The sequence below is a fragment of the Pogoniulus pusillus genome, chromosome 9, assembly GCF_015220805.1.
Source record: "Pogoniulus pusillus isolate bPogPus1 chromosome 9, bPogPus1.pri, whole genome shotgun sequence".
NCBI lineage: Eukaryota > Metazoa > Chordata > Aves > Piciformes > Lybiidae > Pogoniulus > Pogoniulus pusillus.
Genome location: NC_087272.1, coordinates 37,088,624 through 37,107,350, shown reverse-complemented (window position 1 = coordinate 37,107,350; position 18,727 = coordinate 37,088,624). Strand labels below are relative to the sequence as shown.

The window sequence follows — 18,727 nt, the reverse complement described above, 5'->3', positions numbered from 1 at the left end:
CCACAGGTAAAAAACAACTCTTCTATACCACTTTATATGCTCTTAAACCCATGTGGGTGAGCTTGCAGTATCTTTGTGCCAGCCACAGGTAAAAACAACTCTTCTATACCACTTTATGTGCTATTAAACCCATGTTGGTGAGCTTGCAGTATCTTTGTGCCAGCCACAGGTAAAAACAACTCTTCTATACCACTTTATATGCTATTAAACCCGTGTTGGTGAGCTTGCAGTATCTGTGTGCCAGCCACGGGTAAAAACAACTCTTCTATATCACTTTATGTACTATTAAACCCAAGTGGGTGAGCTTGCAGTATTTGTGTGCCAGCCACAGGTAGAAACAACTCTTCTTTACCACTTTATATGCTCTTAAACCCATGTTGTTGAGCTTGCAGTATCTTTGTGCCAGCCACAGGTAAAAAACAACTCTTCTTTGCCACTTTATATGCTATTAAACCCATGTTGTTGAGCTTGCAGTATCTTTGTGCCAGCCACAGGTAGAAACAACTCTTCTTTGCCACTTTATGTGTTATTAACCCCATGTTGGTGAGCTTGCAGTATCTTTGTGCCAGCCACAGGTAAAAAACAACTCTTCTTTACCACTTTATATGCTCTTAAACCCATGTTGGTGAGCTTGCAGTGTCTTTGTGCCAGCCACAGGTAGAAACAACTCTTCTTTGCCACTTTATGTGTTATTAAACCCATGTAGGTGAGCTTGCAGTATCTGTGTGCCAGCCACAGGTAAAAACAACTCTTCTTTACCACTTTATATGCTATTAAACCCATGTTGGTGAGCTTGCAGTATCTTTGTGCCAGCCACAGGTAAAAAACAACTCTTCTATATCACTTTATGTGCTATTAAACCCATGTTGGTGAGCTTGCAGTATCTTTGTGCCAGCCACAGGTAAAAACAACTCTTCCTTGCCACTTTATGTGCTATTAACCCCATGTTGGTGAGCTTGCAGTATCTGTGTGCCAGCCACAAGTAAAAACAACTCTTCTATACCACTTTATATGCTATTAAACCCATGTGGGTGAGCTTGCAGTGTCTTTGTGCCAGCCACAGGAAAGAACAACTCTTCTTTACCACTTTATATGCTATTAAACCCATGTAGGTGAGCTTGCAGTATCTGTGTGCCAGCCACAGGTAAAAAACAACTCTTCTTTACCACTTTATGTGCTATTAAACCCATGTTGTTGAGCTTGCAGTATCTTTGTGCCAGCCACAGGTAAAAAACAACTCTTCTTTACCACTTTATATGCTATTAAACCCATGTTGGTGAGCTTGCAGTATCTTTGTGCCAGCCACAGGTAAAAAACAACTCTTCTATATCACTTTATGTGCTATTAAACCCATGTTGGTGAGCTTGCAGTATCTTTGTGCCAGCCACAGGTAAAAACAACTCTTCTATATCACTTTATGTGCTATTAAACCCATGTTGGTGAGCTTGCAGTATCTTTGTGCCAGCCACAGGTAAAAACAACTCTTCTTTGCCACTTTATATGCTATTAAACCCATGTTGTTGAGCTTGCAGTATCTTTGTGCCAGCCACAGGTAAAAACAACTCTTCTTTGCCACTTTATATGCTATTAAACCCATGTTGGTGAGCTTGCAGTACCCGTGTGCCAGCCACAGGTAAAAACAACTCTTCTTTACCACTTTATATGCTTTTAACCCCATGTTGGTGAGCTTGCAGTATCTGTGTGCCAGCCACAGGTAAAAACAACTCTTCTTTGCCACTTTATATGCTATTAAACCCATGTTGGTGAGCTTGCAGTACCTTTGTGCCAGCCACAGGTAGAAACAACCTTTTTTTACCACTTTATATGCTCTTAAACCCATTTTGGTGCACACGCAGTATCTTTGTGCTTCAGGGTCAGGCTCCTGATGCTCTTTGTGAGTGTTACTCTGACAGTGCTCAGCTGTGAAGTTTGCACTGCTTCTGTTGAAGTGCTGGTTGTGAGAATGACTGGAGTCTGTGTTTGCTCCCTTTGCAGAGTACAGATGCCAATTCAAACGTGAGGAAAAGAACCAACGCCACAGTGCAGTCCGAAGCTGACGGTGGGAGCCGAATTGACACAAGGCACAGCTCCATCCAGCCTCCCTCTGTAGCTCAGGGGTCTTCTGACACTACACCCCACTCCCTTTCTGCATCAAGTCCCAACCCTTTCACACGCCTCAATGCATCAGAGACATTATCTTCTGCAAGAGCTACCCCTCCAGCTCCTCCTTCTACCCCAATTTTAACTGGATTTGTATCCCAGCATGCCACAGCTGGATCCCCTTCCATTCAGCACTTGCTTGGATCTAGACTGGAGCAGATTCAGACCACCACACCTAATACCTTAGGAGCATCTGCAAAGCCATCTGCTGTCCCACCACCTGCTCCCCCTGCCTCCCACTCTGGCACGAGTAAGATAGACAAATATGCACGCATTTTATTCCCTGTTACCTTTGGAGCATTTAACATGGTCTACTGGGTGGTGTATCTATCCAAGGATACCATGGAAAAATCAGAGAGTCTAATGTAGTTTTTGCTGCTATGTAGTAGTTCCTGAATTATACTCCTGTTTGATGCAGAGTTTCTTCTTTTGAAACTATTTAAACCAACCAAAAAAGGTCAATAACTCTTCTTTCTAAAAGCTGTGTGCCACTTTCCCCTTGTAAAGGCTGGAGTTAGTGGGGATGATTAGTTCACTTCTACCAGACTAATGGGTAACAGGTTTGCCTCCTTCCCTTCAGCTGGCAGTCAACCATGGCTCTCTTCAGGCAGACTAAGCCTTTGGGAGGAGCATGCACCTAAAAGAAATGGGAGGCAGAGGTGCCACAGCTGTGCAGTGGAACCACAGCTTGACTGCTAAGAGCATTGCACGTTGATGGTTACGAATCCCCCAGGCACCCAGCGCCGCTGTCTGGACACAGAATTGCCTTCTCAGAGGGCAAGGTCCATCTCCTGAAGGTTTTGACAGCTAGAACAGGACTTACCCTCCTAGATTTAAAATTGGCAGAACTTGGGAGGAGGAGGGGAAGGAAACTGAGAAAGAAAAGAGAGTCCAGCCTGGGAGAGTGCAACTCCAGAGAAGTGATGCAAAGGAGTTGTAGAGCTCGGAATGTCTTTACTGAGCGTCCTTTTGCGTTGCAAGCTGGGAACTGCTCACTCCAACAAGCAAACCCACAGTGAGTGAGCCTTGTAAAACCTGAAAGCTGCTGTCATTCTGAAAATTGGAGGGGTTGGTGTCTGTTTGATAAGTGTGTGATTCTTCTTTGACCTTGCTGACCAGCCCGAGGGGATTTCTTCCTAAGTTAAATCCATCGCGGCAGGTGAGGACCAGCCCTACAATGTTCAACGTTTTATTTCCATACTTCTTCCTTTGGATGCTTTGGCTTTAGCCTTGGTTTTAAACTTCTTTCTTTCCTTTTTAATTTCCCCCTGATATTATTCAGTCACGCTCCTCTGATTTCCTTTAAACACAAATCCCCCCCTTTATATAGTATTTACCTCTGATTTCCTTTAAACATCTCCCCCCCCTTTATATAGTATTTACCTCTGATTTCCTTTAAACACATCTCCCCCCCCTTTATGTAGTAGTTGCCTCTGATTTCCTTTAAACACAAATCCCCCCCTTTATGTAGTAATTGTCTCTGATTTCCTTTAAACACAGCCCCCCTCTTTACATAATATTTGCCTCTGATTTCCTTTAAACATCTCCCCCCCACCTTTACATAGTATTTGCCTCTGATTTCCTTTAAACACAGCCCCCCTCTTTACATAATATTTACCTCTGATTTCCTTTAAACACAGCCCCCCTCTTTACATAGTATTTTCCCCTGATTTCCTTTAAACACAGCCCCCCTCTTTACATAGTATATGCCTCTGATTTCCTTTAAACACAGCCCCCCTCTTTACATAGTATTTGCCTCTGATTTCCTTTAAACACAGCCCCCCTCTTTACATAGTATATGCCTCTGATTTCCTTTAAACACAGCCCCCCTCTTTACATAGTATTTTCCCCTGATTTCCTTTAAACACAGCCCCCCTCTTTACATAGTATATGCCTCTGATTTCCTTTAAACACAGCCCCCCTCTTTACATAGTATTTGCCTCTAATTTCCTTTAAACACAGCCCCTCTCTTTACATAGTATTTGCCCCTGATTTCCTTTAAACACCTATTTCCCTCCCCACCCCTTTACATAATATTTGAGTCAAGCTAAAATTACAGCAGGGTGTTAAAAGTGGCTTCAAAATCAAGCCAAGCAAATTTCCCTGCATTTTGTTATGCATGGCTCTGGCACATCTTTTGAGCAACACCCTCTTGGGAAGGAGTGCTGTGACATTAAATAAGTAAAGAAAGGTTCTTGGTGGAGCCTGGGAGGGTAGTGGAATAAAATCTTTATGATTCATTTGTTTCTCTTAAAGCATGACAGGGATAGACACTTCTCTTAGTGGCTCAGGTTGCAATGTTCAAGCAGGCAGCTTCATTAAAGCATTTAGTTGAAAACCTGATAGAAATCTTGATCAGAAATGTGCTTTTCAAGCAGAATGGGTGCAGGATGCTCTGGCAGTTAGTCTTAAAAGGCTTGTCAGGATCCATCTGGCTGGGCAAATGGTTTGCATTTCTGTGCAAAGCAAAGGGCAAGTGCTCAGCTGTGATCTGGCTGTGCCATGGAAGGCTCTGGGCTAAGCCTTAGTTTGGGTTGGTTGGAGTAGCAGATTGGCTGCATGTCAGCAAAGTTTCGTGTTGGAGGGCAGATCAGGGGAGTGTTGCTTGTTCTGTGCCCAGGTGGCTGATGGAGAGATCACAGGAGGCTGGGCTAGTTGAGGACATGCACAAGACTGCTCTAGACTATGTTGGGACAAGAATCAGAATAAAAACTGCCACAGAGGTGAAACTATGACTGTATCTCTGTGCCTCTTTCTGTCTTTCCAAACCTTTTAGCCAGTGCATGGCTGAGAATCTGACCTTTAGTCTACCTGGGAAACTGCAGGGCTTGGTGCTAGGTTGGGCTGGATGAGATTGGAGGTCTCTTCCAACCTGGTTGATTCTATGACTCTATGCTGCTCTGTGTACTGCAGAGTGCAGTGAGGATGCCAAGCAGCTGTGTCATGTATAGTATTGGACTATCAGTGTTTGGCAGTCCAATGTTGGAGCTCTTCAGCCTGGAGAAGAGAAGGCTTTGAGGAGACCTTGTAGTAGCCTTCCAAAATCTGAAGGGGCCTACAGGAGGGCTGGGGAGGGACTTTTTACAGGGTCTTGTAATGACAGGATGAGGAGGAATGGGTTTAAGCTGGCAGAGGGGAGATTTAGACTGGGTGTTAGGAAGAAGTTCTTTACAGTGTGGACAAGAGGGAATGGATTGAAGCTTGAAGAGGGCAAATTTAGACTGGAGACTAGGAAGAAATTCTTTCTAGTGAGGGTGGTGAGACACTGGCACAGGTTGCCCAGGGAGGTTGCGGATGCTCTGTCCCTGGAGGTGTTCAAGGTCAGGTTGGATGAAGCTGGGGAGGGACTTCTCAGGCTCTGAGGGAGTGAAAGGACTGGGGGGGAATGGAGCAAAGCTGGAGATGGGGAGAGTCAGGCTGGAGGTGAGGAGGAAGTTGTTGAGCAGGAGAGTGGTGAGAGCCTGGAATGGGTTGCCCAGGGAGGTGGTTGAGGCCCCATGGCTGGAGGTGTTTCAGGCTAGGCTGGCTGAGGCTGTGTGCAGCCTGAAGTAGGGTAGGGTGTCCCTGGGCATGTCAGGGGGGATGGAACTGGATGATGCTTGTTGTCCCTTCCAACCCTGACTGATTCCATGATTCTTCATTCTATTTCAACTCTTTGTTGAGTGATCAGAAAGATTGAGGAGCCTGCAGTCTACTTTGGTAAAGCTGCCAAGTTCTGAGTGCTGTGGATGTAACTCAGAAGCACAAACAAAGCAGTAATATCCTCAATATAATGGCCCAAATGTACAACACTGCTAACCAAACTCCTAAGGGGGAATGTTGTTTGTACCATTTTAGTGGCCAAATGGCTTCTTAGGAATGGATTTGAAGAAGCTGAGTTCTGCAGGAGGTGTTTTAATGGTTTTTTTTTTTTTGTTGCTTTTGTCAATCAATCCTCTTTTTCTCTTTTAGTGACAGGACCATAGTGATTTCAGACTAACCAAGCACTCCAGATAAGTCATCTCCATCACCAGGAAAGGAAAGCAGTGAAAAAGCCCCCCCCCAAAAAACACAGCCCCAGACCTTGCCAGGAAACAGAGATGGATCTCCACTGGCATCTCACTCATAGAATCATAGAATCAAGCAGATTGGAAGAGACCTCCAAGCTCATCCAGGCCAACCTAGCACCCAGCCCTGCCCAACCAACCAGACCATGGCACTAAGTGCCTCATCCAGGCTTTGATTCAACACCTCCAGGGATGGTGCCTCCACCACCTCCCTGGGCAGCCCATTCCAATGCCAATCACTCTCTCTGCCAACAACTTCCTCCTAACATCCAGCCTAGACCTCCCCTGGCACAACTTGAGGCTGTGTCCCCTCGTTCTGGTGCTTCTTACCTGGCAGAAGAGACTAACTTTCCTTAACTAAACTAAGTGCTGTTTTCTCAGAGACAATTGTTAACCAACAGCAAAACTCCCACAGTGCTGCAGCCCCAACCACTAACACTGGAGAAGAACAGGTGGAATCTTGGTTCTGGAAGTTTGCCTTCCTGGGAACTGAAGGGTGTTTTATAGTCAGTTGTCAGGGCAGATTTCCACCAGCCCACTCTAAACAGGTTTCACTTCAATTGTGAAAGTAATGAAGCCAAGTGAGGTGGCAAACTCCAGCCCTCTGTGGTGACCTGAGTTGCTATAGCTCACCAGCACAGCTGGAGTCTGTCCTCCTATATTGGCCCCTTGCTTCAAGAAGGACCTCAGGGAACTGCTTGAGAGAGTCCAGCACAGAGTTAAAGAGATGATGCCATTGCTGTTCTGGGGTGTATTAGAAGGTCTGTGGTGAGTAGGTTGAGAAAGGTTGTCCTGCCCCTCTATTCTGCTCTGCTGAGGCCACACCTGGAGTACTGTGTCTAGCTCTGGGGCCCCCCAGTTCAAGAGGGACATAGAACTGCTTGAGAGAGTCCAGCACAGAGTTAAAGAGATGATGCCAATGCTATTCTGGGGTGGATTAGAAGGGCTGTGGTTAGTAGGTCGAGAGAGGTTCTCCTGCCCCTCTACTCTGCCCTCCTGAGGCCACATCTGGAGTACTGTGTCTAGCTTTGGGCTTCTCTATTCAAGAGGGACATAGAACTGCTTGAGAGAGTCCAGCACAGAGCCACAAAGATGCTGAAGGGAATGGAACAGCTCTGTTAGGAGGAGAGCCTGAGGGGGCTGGGGCTGTGCTGCTGGGAGAGGAGGAGTCTGAGGGATGACTTCATCAATGGTTCTCAATGTGTGCAGGGTGAGTGGCAGGAGGCTGGAGCCAGGCTCTGCTGGGTGATGCCCAGGGACAGCACAAGGGGTACTGGGTGGCAGCTGAGCCATAGGAAGTTCCATGGAAACATCAGGAGGATTTTTTTTCCCCTGTGCCAGAACCCTGGCACAGGCTGCCCAGGGGGGTTTGGAGTCTCCCTCTCTGGAGATAATCAAAACCCACCTGGATGCGTTCCTGTGTGATCTGCTCTAAGTGACCCTGCTCTGGCAGGGGGGCTGGACTGGATGAGTTTGGAGGTCCCTTCCAGCCCCTGACAGTCAGTGACTGTGTGAAAATGGCCTCACCTCCATCACATGTTGGTGGTGCATTTCTTTTAAGGGAGAACGAAGCAGACTTTGTGAACTGTTTAATCATCCACTCTGCTTTGTGCTGTCAGCAGGCAAGCAGAGCTGCTGATAGTTGAATGAAAGAGGTAAATGGATAGGGAATGTAATTAGGGCTTTTCTGTTAATGGGATCTGAAAGTTATTGATGTGTTCAAAGGTACTGAGCCTTTGGCATCTCTTCACTTCCATCATTAGGGATGGACCTTATTAATTGGTGAAAACAAGTAGTGTTGAATGGGATTTAACCCAAGGAAAAGTGAACCAACTCAGCTCTTCAATGTGCACAGAATTCTCTCTTCTTCCTCTCTGTCATTTGGCCACAGTGTCCCTTAAGCTGTGGAAGGGTGAGTGTGTGATGTGAGAACAGCAGAGTCTACAGTGTGCAGTTGTTTCATCCAAAGCCTCCCATTCCCAGCTGGAGGTGTGCAGCCTGCAGAAGAGGAGGCTCAGAGCAGACCTCATTGCTGTCTACAACTGCCTGAAAAGAAGTTGTAGTCAGGTGGGGTTGGTCTCTCCTCCCAGGCACCCAGTGACAGAACAAGAGGACACAGCCTCAAGCTGTGCTAAGGGCAGGTTCAGGCTGGATGCTAGGAAGATGTTCTTCTGCAGCAAGAGTGATTGGCATTGGAATGGGCTGCCCAGGGAGGTGGTGGAGTGCCCATCCCTGGAGGTGTTGAAGCCAAGCCTGGATGAGGCACTTAGTGCCATGGGTTAGTTAATGAGAAGGGTTAGGTGCTAGGTTGGACTTGATGATCCTAGAGGTCCTTTCCAACCTGGTTAATTCTGTGATTGGAGGTGGAGGGAAGGCCAGAAGGGAAGAAAGCCAAACCTTGAATGCTGTGTTCAATTTTAGGCTCCTCACTAGAAGAAAACCATTGAGGTGCTGGAGTGTGTGCAACGAAGCTGGTGAAGGGTCTGGAGAACAGAACTGCTGAGGAGCAGCCAAGGGAACTGGGGATGTTTAGTCTGGAGAAGAGAAGGCTGAGGGAATACCTCATTGCTTTCTACAACTCCCTGAAGAGAGGTTGGAAGGAGGTGGGAGTCAACCTCTTCTCTCTGATATCAGGGAATAAGAGGAAATGTCCTAATTTCTTTGTCCCCAAACCCTAATTTCTTCTGCAAGTTACTTTTAGCTATATCTGTGTATATATAAAGAGAGATATGTATGTGTATATATATATAGGACCTCTGTGTGTGAATATATATCTCTCTATATATACAAAAAGGACCTCTGTGTGTGTATATATATATCTATATATATATATGTAAAGGGCCTGTGTGTATATACACACACACACACACATATATATGACCTGTGTGTATATATAGATACATATATATCTGTTGGAAGGTAGGAGAGCCCTGCAGAGGGACCTGGCCAGGCTGGATGGGTGGGCAGAGGCCAATGGGATGAGATTGAATAAGGCCAAGTGCAGAGTTCTGCACTTTGGCCACAACAACTCCAAGCAGCACTACAGGCTGGGGACAGAGTGGCTGAGAGCAGCCAGGCAGAGAGGGACCTGGGGGTGCTGGTAGATAATAGCTGAAGATGAGGCAATAGTGTGCCCAGGTGGGCAGCAGAGCCAATGGCATCCTGGGCTGGCTCAGGAGCAGTGTGGGCAGCAGGACAAGGGAGGTTCTTGTGCCCCTGTGCTCAACACTGCTCAGGCCACACCTTGAGTACTGTGTCCAGTTCTGGGCTCCTCAATTCAAGAGAGATGTTGAGGTGCTGGAAGGTGTCCAGAGAAGGGCAGCAAGGCTGGGGAGGGGCCTGGAGCACAGCCCTGTGAGGAGAGGCTGAGGGAGCTGGGGGTGTGCAGCCTACAGCAGAGGGGGCTCAGGGCAGAGCTCATTGCTGTCTGCAGCTACCTGAAGGGAGGCTGTAGCCAGGTGGGGTTGGTCTCTTCTGCCAGGCAACCAGCAACAGAACAAGGGGACACAGCCTCAAGCTGTGGCAGGGCAGGTCTAGGCTGGATGTTAGGAGGAAGTTGTTGTCAGAGAGAGTGATTGGCATTGGAATGGGCTGCCCAGGGAGGTGGTGGAGTCACCATGCCTGGAGGTGTTGAAGCAAAGCCTGGATGAGGCACTTAGTGCCATGGTCTGGTTGATTGGCTAGGGCTGGGTGCTAGGTTGGACTGGCTGAGCTTGGAGGTCTCTTCCAATCGAGTTCATTCTATGATTCTATGATTCTATATATATATATACATGAAGGACCTGTACTTTCTGAAGAAAGACTGAGAGCCTTGGGGCTGTTTAGTCTTGAGAAGAGAAGGCTGAGAGGTGATTTGATCAATGCCTATCAATATCTGAGGGGTGGGTGTCAAGGTGGTAATGCCCAATCATAGGACCACGAGTGAGGGGTACAAGCTGGAGCACAGCAGGTTCTGCCTCAACAGAAGACACTTCTTTGCTGTGAGGGTGGAGGGCTGGAGCAGGCTGCCCAGAGAGGTTGTGGAGTCTCCTTCTCTGGAGCCTTTCCAAACCCACCTGGATGCATTCCTGTGTGGCCTGCCCTAGGTGATGCTGCTTGGGCAGTGGGGTTGGACTGAATGATCTCTGGAGGTCCCTTCCAACCCCTGACATTCTGTGATGCTGTGTATTAGAGTCCTCTGAAATCAGCAGGTACTTTTCATTGACAGGATGTCTACTGAAAGGAAAAATCACAGGATTATTGAGGCTGGTATAGACCTCTGGAGCATCAAGTGCAGCCTCTGACCTAACACCACCACCCTGACTGGAAAGGTTGCCTAGGGAGGTAATTGAGGCTCCATCCCTGGAGATATTCGAGGTGAGGCTGAACAGGGCTGTGGGCAACCTGATCTAGTTGAGGATGTCCCTGCTGGCTGCAGAGGGGGTTGGACTGGATGAGCTTGGGAGGTCCCTTCCATTTCAGGCCATTCTATGATTCTGAGACACACTTGCAAGCAGCCTTCTTTTAGAAGAGTACCTGTCTGGATGGAAAGCCTGGTGTGAGGTAGGTGAAGAGGAGCAGGACGGGAGAGGATGGGAGAGTAGAGGGGAGAGAAGGGGAGGAGACGACAGGAGAGGAGAGGGAAGGGAGGGGAAGGGAGGAGCAGTCCAGAATTTCTGAAAGATAAAGCTATTTGAAGGGAGAGAAAAAGGGAAGAGAAGGAAAACCATGACTAAGGATGAAGAACTGAGTTTCTTGCCACCAAGCAGTTATGTAAGAGCTGTCCTATGAGAGGTACTAGAACAGCAGCTGGCAGGAAGCAGCCTAGAAATAATTATTTCTTGGTTAGAAGTATAATGAGAAAGTAATAAAGAAAATAAGTTGCTAATGTGCTCTTAGGGATATTTGTATTCTACTGAAGCTGTTGCATTAAGGAGAGGAAAAAAAAAGGGTATTTTCATCAGCAGCCAGGAAGAGTTAGGAGGCAGAATGCTAAAGGAGAAGGCATTGAGCTTTGTTGAGGCTGTTTTCACTCTGGTTTTGAGCATTCCTTAAGACAAAAAAAACATGCTTTAAAAAAGTGCTAATGAGTTTTAATTTTGTTTTGTTTCAATCTTTCTGAGCCTCCACATATTTAATGCTGAGCAATGAAGCAGTTGGGAACTTCCAGCGTTTAACTTGCTTTATGTCAGGCTGCAGCTTGAGTGCTGTGTCCAGTTCTGGGCTCCTGAATTCAAGAGAGATGTTGAGGTGCTGGAAGGTGTCCAGGGAAGGGTGATGAAGCTGGTGAGGGGCCTGGAGCACAAACCCTGTGAGGAGAGGCTGAGGGAGCTGGGGGTGTGCAGCCTGCAGAAGAGAAGGCTCAGGACAGAGCTCATTGCTGTCTGCAGCTGCCTGCAGGGAGGCTGTAGCCAGGTGGGGTTGGGCTCTTCTGCCAGGCAACCAGCAACAGAAGAAGGGGACACAGTCTCAGGTTGTGCCAGGGGAGGTCTAGGCAGGATGTTAGGAGGAAGTTGTTGTCAGAGAGAGTGATTGGCATTGGAATGGGCTGCCCAGGGAGGTGGTGGAGTTGCCATCCCTGGAGGTGTTGAAGCAAAGCACTTAGTGCCATGGTCTGGTTGATTGGATAGGGCTGGGTGCTAGGATGGCCTGGATGATGTTGGAGGTCTCTCCCAACCTGGTTGTTTCTATGGTTCCTCTGCCTGAGTTTATGGAAGGTTTATAGTGCTGAGCATTTCTGCTAGTCCTGAATCTTGTAGGCTGCAGTTAAAGTCAACACATCTGAAAATGTACATCCACAACCTCAGTGTTTGCCATGAAAGGCAAAGATGCTTCTGTGACCCAACATATCATAGAATCAGACTTCAGAGATCATCTACCCCAGGCAGCAGTATGGGTTGGGGACTGACCTGTTGGAAGACAGCAAAAGGGAAAAGGATCTGGGGGTTGTAGTGGATGGGAGGTTGAGCATGAGCCAGCAATGTGCTCTGGTGGCCAGGAGGGCCAATGCCATTCTGGGCTGGATTAGAAGGGCTGCAGGTCAAGGGAGGTTCTCCTGCCCCTCTACTCTGCCCTGCTGAGGTCACATCTGGAGTACTGTGTCCAGTTGTGGGCTCCGCAGTTCAGGAAGGACATAGAACTGCTTGAGAGAGTCCAGCACAGAGCCACAAAGGTGCTGAAGGGAATGGAACATCTCTGTTAGGAGGAGAGCCTGAGGGAGCTGGGGCTGTGCTGCTGGGACAGGAGGAGCCTGAGGGGTGACCTCATTCATGTTTATCACTATGTGCAGGTGAGTGGCAGGAGGCTGGAGCCAGGCTCTGCTGGGTGATGCCCAGGGACAGCACAAGGGGCACTGGGTGGCAGCTGAGGCAGAGGAAGTTTCATGGAAACATGAAGAGGATTTTTTCCCCTGTGAGGGTGCCAGAACCCTGGCACAGGCTGCCCAGGGGGGTTGTGGAGTCTCCCTCTGGAGATATCAAAACCCACCTGCATGTGTTCCTGTGTGACCTGGTATGGGTGACCCTGCTCTGGCAGGGGGGTTGGACTGGATGAGCTTTGGAGGTCCCTTTCAGTCCCTGACAATCTGTGATTCTCTGACCTCCCCACCATGGGCAGGGAAGCCTCTCAATTAGACTCATCTGCTCATCCAACCTGGCCTTGAACACCCCCAGGGAGAAGGCAGCCACAACCTCCCCAGGCAGCCCATTCCAGAGTTCCAGATGGGTGCATGCAAGCTGCTATGTTGCTGATGTCTCTTTCAGAGCCAGTGCAGGTCTTATGTTGGATTAAGGCACTTAGGGATATGCCCACTAAGCTCTTTCCCAAGTAGGCTGTTTAGGTACCAGCTGAGCACAACCTGGAATTCAGCACCAACTGCAAATCCTGCCCAGGGATCAGCACAGTTAATCTGTCCTGAGGCTTCTGATGCTGTGAGCAGAAGGGTGGAAAAATGTGAGCTAATAGCTGCTACCAGCTGGCATTTCTATGTGCTGCTACCCATCAGGGGCTGGACATGTCCAGAGAAGGGCAGCAAGGCTGGGGAGGGGCCTGGAGCACAGCCCTGTGAGGAGAGGCTGAGGGAGCTGGGGGTGTGCAGCCTGCAGCAGAGGAGGCTCAGGGCAGAGCTCATTGCTGTCTGCAGCTGCCTGCAGGGAGGCTGTAGCCAGGTGGGGTTGGGCTCTGCTGCCAGGCAGCCAGCAACAGAAGAAGGGGACACAGTCTGAGGCTGTGCTAGGGGAGGTCTAGGCTGGATGTTAGGAGGAAGTTGTTGTCAGAGAGAGTGATTGGCATTGGAATGAGCTGCCCAGGGAGGTGGTGGAGTCCCCATCCCTGGAGGTGTTCAAGAGGAGGCTGCATGAGGCACTTAGTGCCATGGTCTGGTTGCTTGGCCAGGGCTGGGTGATGGATTGGACTGGATGATCCTAGAGGTCCTTTCCAACCTGGTTGATTCTGTGATTGGAGGTGGAGGGAAGGCCAGAAGGGAAGAAAGCCAAACCTTGAATGCTGTGTTCAGTTTTAGGCTCCTCACTAGAATTAAAACATTGAGGTGCTGGAGTGTGTGCAGAGGATTGTGAAAGCCTTAATTGAACAGAAGTTGGGAGGAACTTTGCAGAGATGTCTAAAGTGTATGCCTCACTTTCTGTCTGGGTAGCCTGTACACAAATACAGTGACATCATGTAAGAGAAAATACACCAGGAAAAGAAATCCCTGGAATGGGTTGCCCAGGGAGGTGGTTGAGGCCCCATGGCTGGAGGTGTTTCAGGCCAGGCTGGCTGAGGCTGTGTGCAGCCTGCTCTAGGGTAGGGTGTCCCTGGGCATGGCAGGGGGGTTGAGACTGGCTGCTCCTTCTGGTCCCTTCCAACCCTGCCTGATTCTATGATTCTTTAATGCTCTTTATGCCATCAGAAGTTGTTGCCTAGGACAAAAACACATTCACAAACAATGATTAGCTCTTTAGGTGTTTAAGGCCAGGCTGGATGAGGCTGTGGCCAGCCTGATCTAGGGCAGGATATCCCTGCCAGTGGCAGGGGGTTTGGAACTAGATGATCCTTATGGTCCCTTCCAACCCTGCCTGATTCTGTGATTCTTTCACAGTCTCACAGTATCATCAGGGTTGGAAGAGACCTCACAGATCATCAAGTCCAACCCTTTATCACAGAGCTCAAGGCCTGGACAGATGGGCAGAGTCCAATGGGATGGGGTTCAATAGCTCCAAGTGCTGGTGCTGCACTTTGGCCACAACAACCCCATGCAGAGATACAGGCTGGGGTCGGAGTGGCTGAGAGCAGCCAGACAGAGAGGGATCTGGGGGTGCTGATTGATACCCACCTGAACATGAGCCAGCAGTGTGCCCAGGTGGCCAAGAGAGCCAGTGGCATCCTGGCCTGCATCAGCAATGGTGTGGCCAGCAGGAGCAGGGAGGTCATTCTGCCCCTGTACTCTGCACTGCTTAGACCTCACCTTGAGTGCTGTGTTCAGTTCTGGGCCCCCCAGTTTAGGAGGGACATTGAGATGCTTGAGCGTGTCCAGAGAAGGGCGACGAGGCTGGGGAGAGGCCTTGAGCACAGCCCTACGAGGAGAGGCTGAGGGAGCTGGGATTGGTTAGCCTGGAGAAGAGGAGGCTCAGGGGAGACCTTATTGCTGTCTACAACTACCTGAGGGGAGGTTGTGGCCAGGAGGAGGTTGCTCTCTTCTCTCAGGTGGCCAGCACCAGAACGAGAGGACACAGCCTCAGGCTGTGCCAGGGGAGATTTAGGCTGGAGGTGAGGAGAAAGTTCTTTAATGCTCTTTATGCCATCAGAAGTCTTTGCCATGGATGAAAACAAGTTCACAAACAATGATTAGCTCTTTAATGCTATGATTCTAAACTCCTTGACCTTCATGCTCTCGATTAAGTATGCCATTTATCAGCTTCCCTAGACAATTCCTGGTTTTCCCAGTGCTGTGCCATGGAGGGGGTGCAGAAGGCAACACCTGCAGACAAGACCTAGGAATTTTTAGGTTGAGTTTGCCAGACCAGTTGGAGAGCACTCGGTGAGTGCTGGCCCTGCTGAGTTAGGAGTGTGGTTTGGTGGGTCTAATTTTAGTCCCGGTGGAGCAGTCTGTTCAGCAGGAGAAAGTAGCTCAGTTCTGGGTGAGAACAGCTGAGGCTGGAGGCCATTAGGCATTTTGCTGAGGTAAGATGTGAGAGTTGAATTAGGCTTAAGAGCTGCTCATGAGCTATTTAAAGCCCCCTAAGTGTACACTCTAAATGCTCGCTCCAGTGTGTCCTGCTGCTTTTGCACCATTGCCAGGGGAGGGGGGGGCAGGAGCTGCTGGGATGATGCAGGATTGGCACATCTTCTCCTTGGTCTTTGCACTGAAGCCCACCAGGGTAGAGAGCAGAGGGCATTGATTTGGTTTGGGCATGTGCCCGTGCTGGTGGCAGATCAAACCTGACTGTCAAGCAGTGAGCTGCTGGCTCAGTGCTCTTTAAACATCATTGCATGATTTCAAGAGCCGGGGGTGTGCTGTGGCATAAAGCACTTTGGAAGGCTGAAATGCAGGTCAGTCATGGAGCAGACAACATAATCGTCTGGGTTCTGCGTTGTCTGGATGAGTGCCAGCCTGCTGGTGCCGTGTGCTAATGACCGTTTGACTTGGGGGTGTGTGCAGAGTGTTGCATGGACCAGCAAACCTGCAGAGCAGCAGCAGAGTGTCTGCCCCCAGGCTTTTAGCACAGCATTTGCTTGCTGCTGTAAGCAAAGAAGCCTCCAAAGAGTTGCCTCGGGTCATAGAATCATAGAATCAGGCAGGGCTGGAAGGGACCACAAGGAGCAGCCAGTTCCAACCCCCCTGCCATGCCCAGGGACACCCTACCCTAGAGCAGGCTGCCCACAGCCTCAGCCAGCCTGGCCTCAACCACCTCCAGCCATGGGGCCTCAACCACCTCCCTGAGCAACCCCTGCCAGCCTCTCACCACTCTCCTGCTCAACAACTTCCTCCTCATCTCCAGCCTGACTCTCCCCACCTCCAGCTTTGCTCCATTCCTCCCAGTCCTGGCACTCCCTGACAGCCCAAAAAGTCCCTCCCCAGCTTTTTTGGAGCCCCCTTCAGATCCTGGAAGGCCACAAGAAGGTCCCCTGGGAGCCTCCTCTTCTCCAGCCTGCACAGCCCCAACTCTTTCAGTCTGTGCTCACAGCAGAGCTGTTGCAGCCTCTCAGCATCCTCCTGGCCCTGCTCTGGACACTCTCCAGCATCTCCACAGCCCTCTTGTCCCAGGGGCTCCAGAACTGGATGCAGGACTCCAGGTGGGGTCTCAGCAGAGCAGAGCAGAGGGGGAGAATCCCCTCCCTGGCCCTGCTGGCCACACTGCTGCTGCTGCAGCCCAGGCTCTGCTTGGCTTTCTGGGCTGCAAGTGCACACTGCTGGCTCCTGTTGAGCTTCTACTCCTGCAGCCACCACCATTTTAACTCCTTTAAATCAAACTCTGAGCTTTCCCTGCACAACCCTGTCCACTGCAACCAAACAATTTAAACTCATTTAAATCAAACTCTGAGCTTTCTTTTCCATGCACAGCCCTGTCCATTGCAACCAAAGCATTTAAACTCCTTTAAATCAAACTCTGAGCTTTCCTTTCCCTGCACAGCCCTGTCCATTGCAACCAAAGCATTTTAACTCCTTTAAATCAAACTCTGAGCTTTCCTTTCCCTGCACAGCCCTGTCCATTGCAACCAAACCATTTAAACTCATTGAAATCAAACTCTGAGCTTCCCTTTCCCTGCAAAGCTCTGTCCATTGCATCCAAAGCATCTGAGTTTTAGTTCTGGGCATTGTAAGGACTCTTCCCAGTGGAAAAGAATAGGAAGCTTTTAAAAGTACTTTTATCTTTGCTGTCTGTAAAAGCCATGGCTCAAGCAGCAGAGTAGAAATGCTTCTTTAGCACCCTCTTAGGGAACCCCTTAACTTGCCTGTCAGTAATTTACCACTTCTGCAATATGTGCCTGTCCTAGATGCATGTTGCAAGAGTTCCTGTGCCATGCCAAATCCTTTCATTTGTCCCTTTGTATTGACTCATACACGGGGCAAAACTGTAAGGAAACTGAAGCAAAAGTTGGGGGTAGGGAGGTTGGAGTTGAATTCTTTTACCCTATTCCTCATGCTCATTTTTGTTGCATGGAAGCAGGTGGCTGGGAGGCTTGGAAGGATCAAATGAGTGGAATGCACACCTTCAGTGCTGGCAGACCAAAGAGGTGGTTTGATAGCTGTCAACTTGTTTTGCTGTCGTGCAGCTTAGCTGTTCCCTTCCGGTATTACGACCATCTATGTATCTGGAACACAAATAAATCCCTCTTGCAAGAAAGGTTGTGCAAAAAAAAAAACCCACCCAAACAAACAGGCAAGAAAAAGAATTGTTCCTATTATACTCCAGTGTATATTGATGTCCAATAAAAGCCAAGCGTGAGAGTTCTTAAATCAGTTGTCTTTCCTCATTGTGGCCTGAAGCAAGGGTGTGGGATGCTCCTGCTGGGAGATTCAATGGGCACAGTGCTTTGTATGCGTGCAGATGAAGGGATGGGATTCATCAGCGCTCACTAGGAGCCATGGGAAGCTGGGGTGGAACTTGTTAGGCTGCACTTTGCTGCTGCATCAAGGTGGGTCTCACTGTGTTAACAAGTGGAAAGCTAATTGGTTTGCCTCTCACAGCAGCAGAAGCAAAGATTAAACATGCCACGAGTGCACACTTTATTATTATTAATTATTCCTATTGATATTATTATTATTATTGGTATTATTATGATGATCACTTTATTATTGTCTTATTTTAGGTTATTATGAGGTTTTATTATAATCTCATGATATACTTATCTATATATAACTATTATTATTGGTATTATTATTGGCATTATTATGATGATCATTTTATTGTCTTATTTTAAGGTTATTATGAGGTTTTACTATAATCTCATTATATACTTATCTATATATAACTATTATTATTGGTAATATTATTAGTATTATTATGATGATCATTATATTATTCTCTTATTTTAGGTTATTATGAGGTTTTATTATAATCTCATTATAGACTTATCTATATATAACTATTATTATTGGTATTATTATTGGCATTATTGTGATGATCATTTTATTATTGTCTTATTTCAGGTTATTATGAGGTTTTATTATAATCTCATTATAGACTTATCTATATATAATTATTATTATTGGTAATATTATTAGTATTATTATGATGATCATTATATTATTCTCTTATTTTAGGTTATTATGAGGTTTTATTATAATCTCATTATAGACTTTTCTATATATAACTATTATTATTGGTATTATTATGATGATCATTTTATTATTGTCTTACTTTAAGGTTATTATGAGGTTTTATTATAATCTCATTATATACTTATCTATATATAACTATTATTATTGGTATTATAATTGGTATTATTATGGTGATGATTTTATTATTGTCTTATTTTAGGTTATTATGAGGTTTTATTATAATCTCATTATATACTTATCTATATATAACTATTATTATTGG

General features: G+C 47.6%; 1 protein-coding gene across 1 annotated transcript in view; it reads left to right on the top strand.

Annotated features, from left to right (window-relative positions):
• The window catches only part of GABRA4 (gamma-aminobutyric acid type A receptor subunit alpha4), a 73,065-nt gene extending 55,425 nt beyond the window's left edge, over window positions 1-17,640 (top strand). Inside the window, exons 9-10 of the mRNA XM_064149214.1 lie at window positions 1,996-5,485; window positions 16,261-17,640. Coding sequence (XP_064005284.1) covers window positions 1,996-2,529 — 534 coding nt within the window. The 3' untranslated portion in view covers window positions 2,530-5,485; window positions 16,261-17,640. The remainder of the gene's footprint in view (window positions 1-1,995; window positions 5,486-16,260) is intronic.
• The last annotated feature ends 1,087 nt before the right edge of the window (window positions 17,641-18,727 follow it).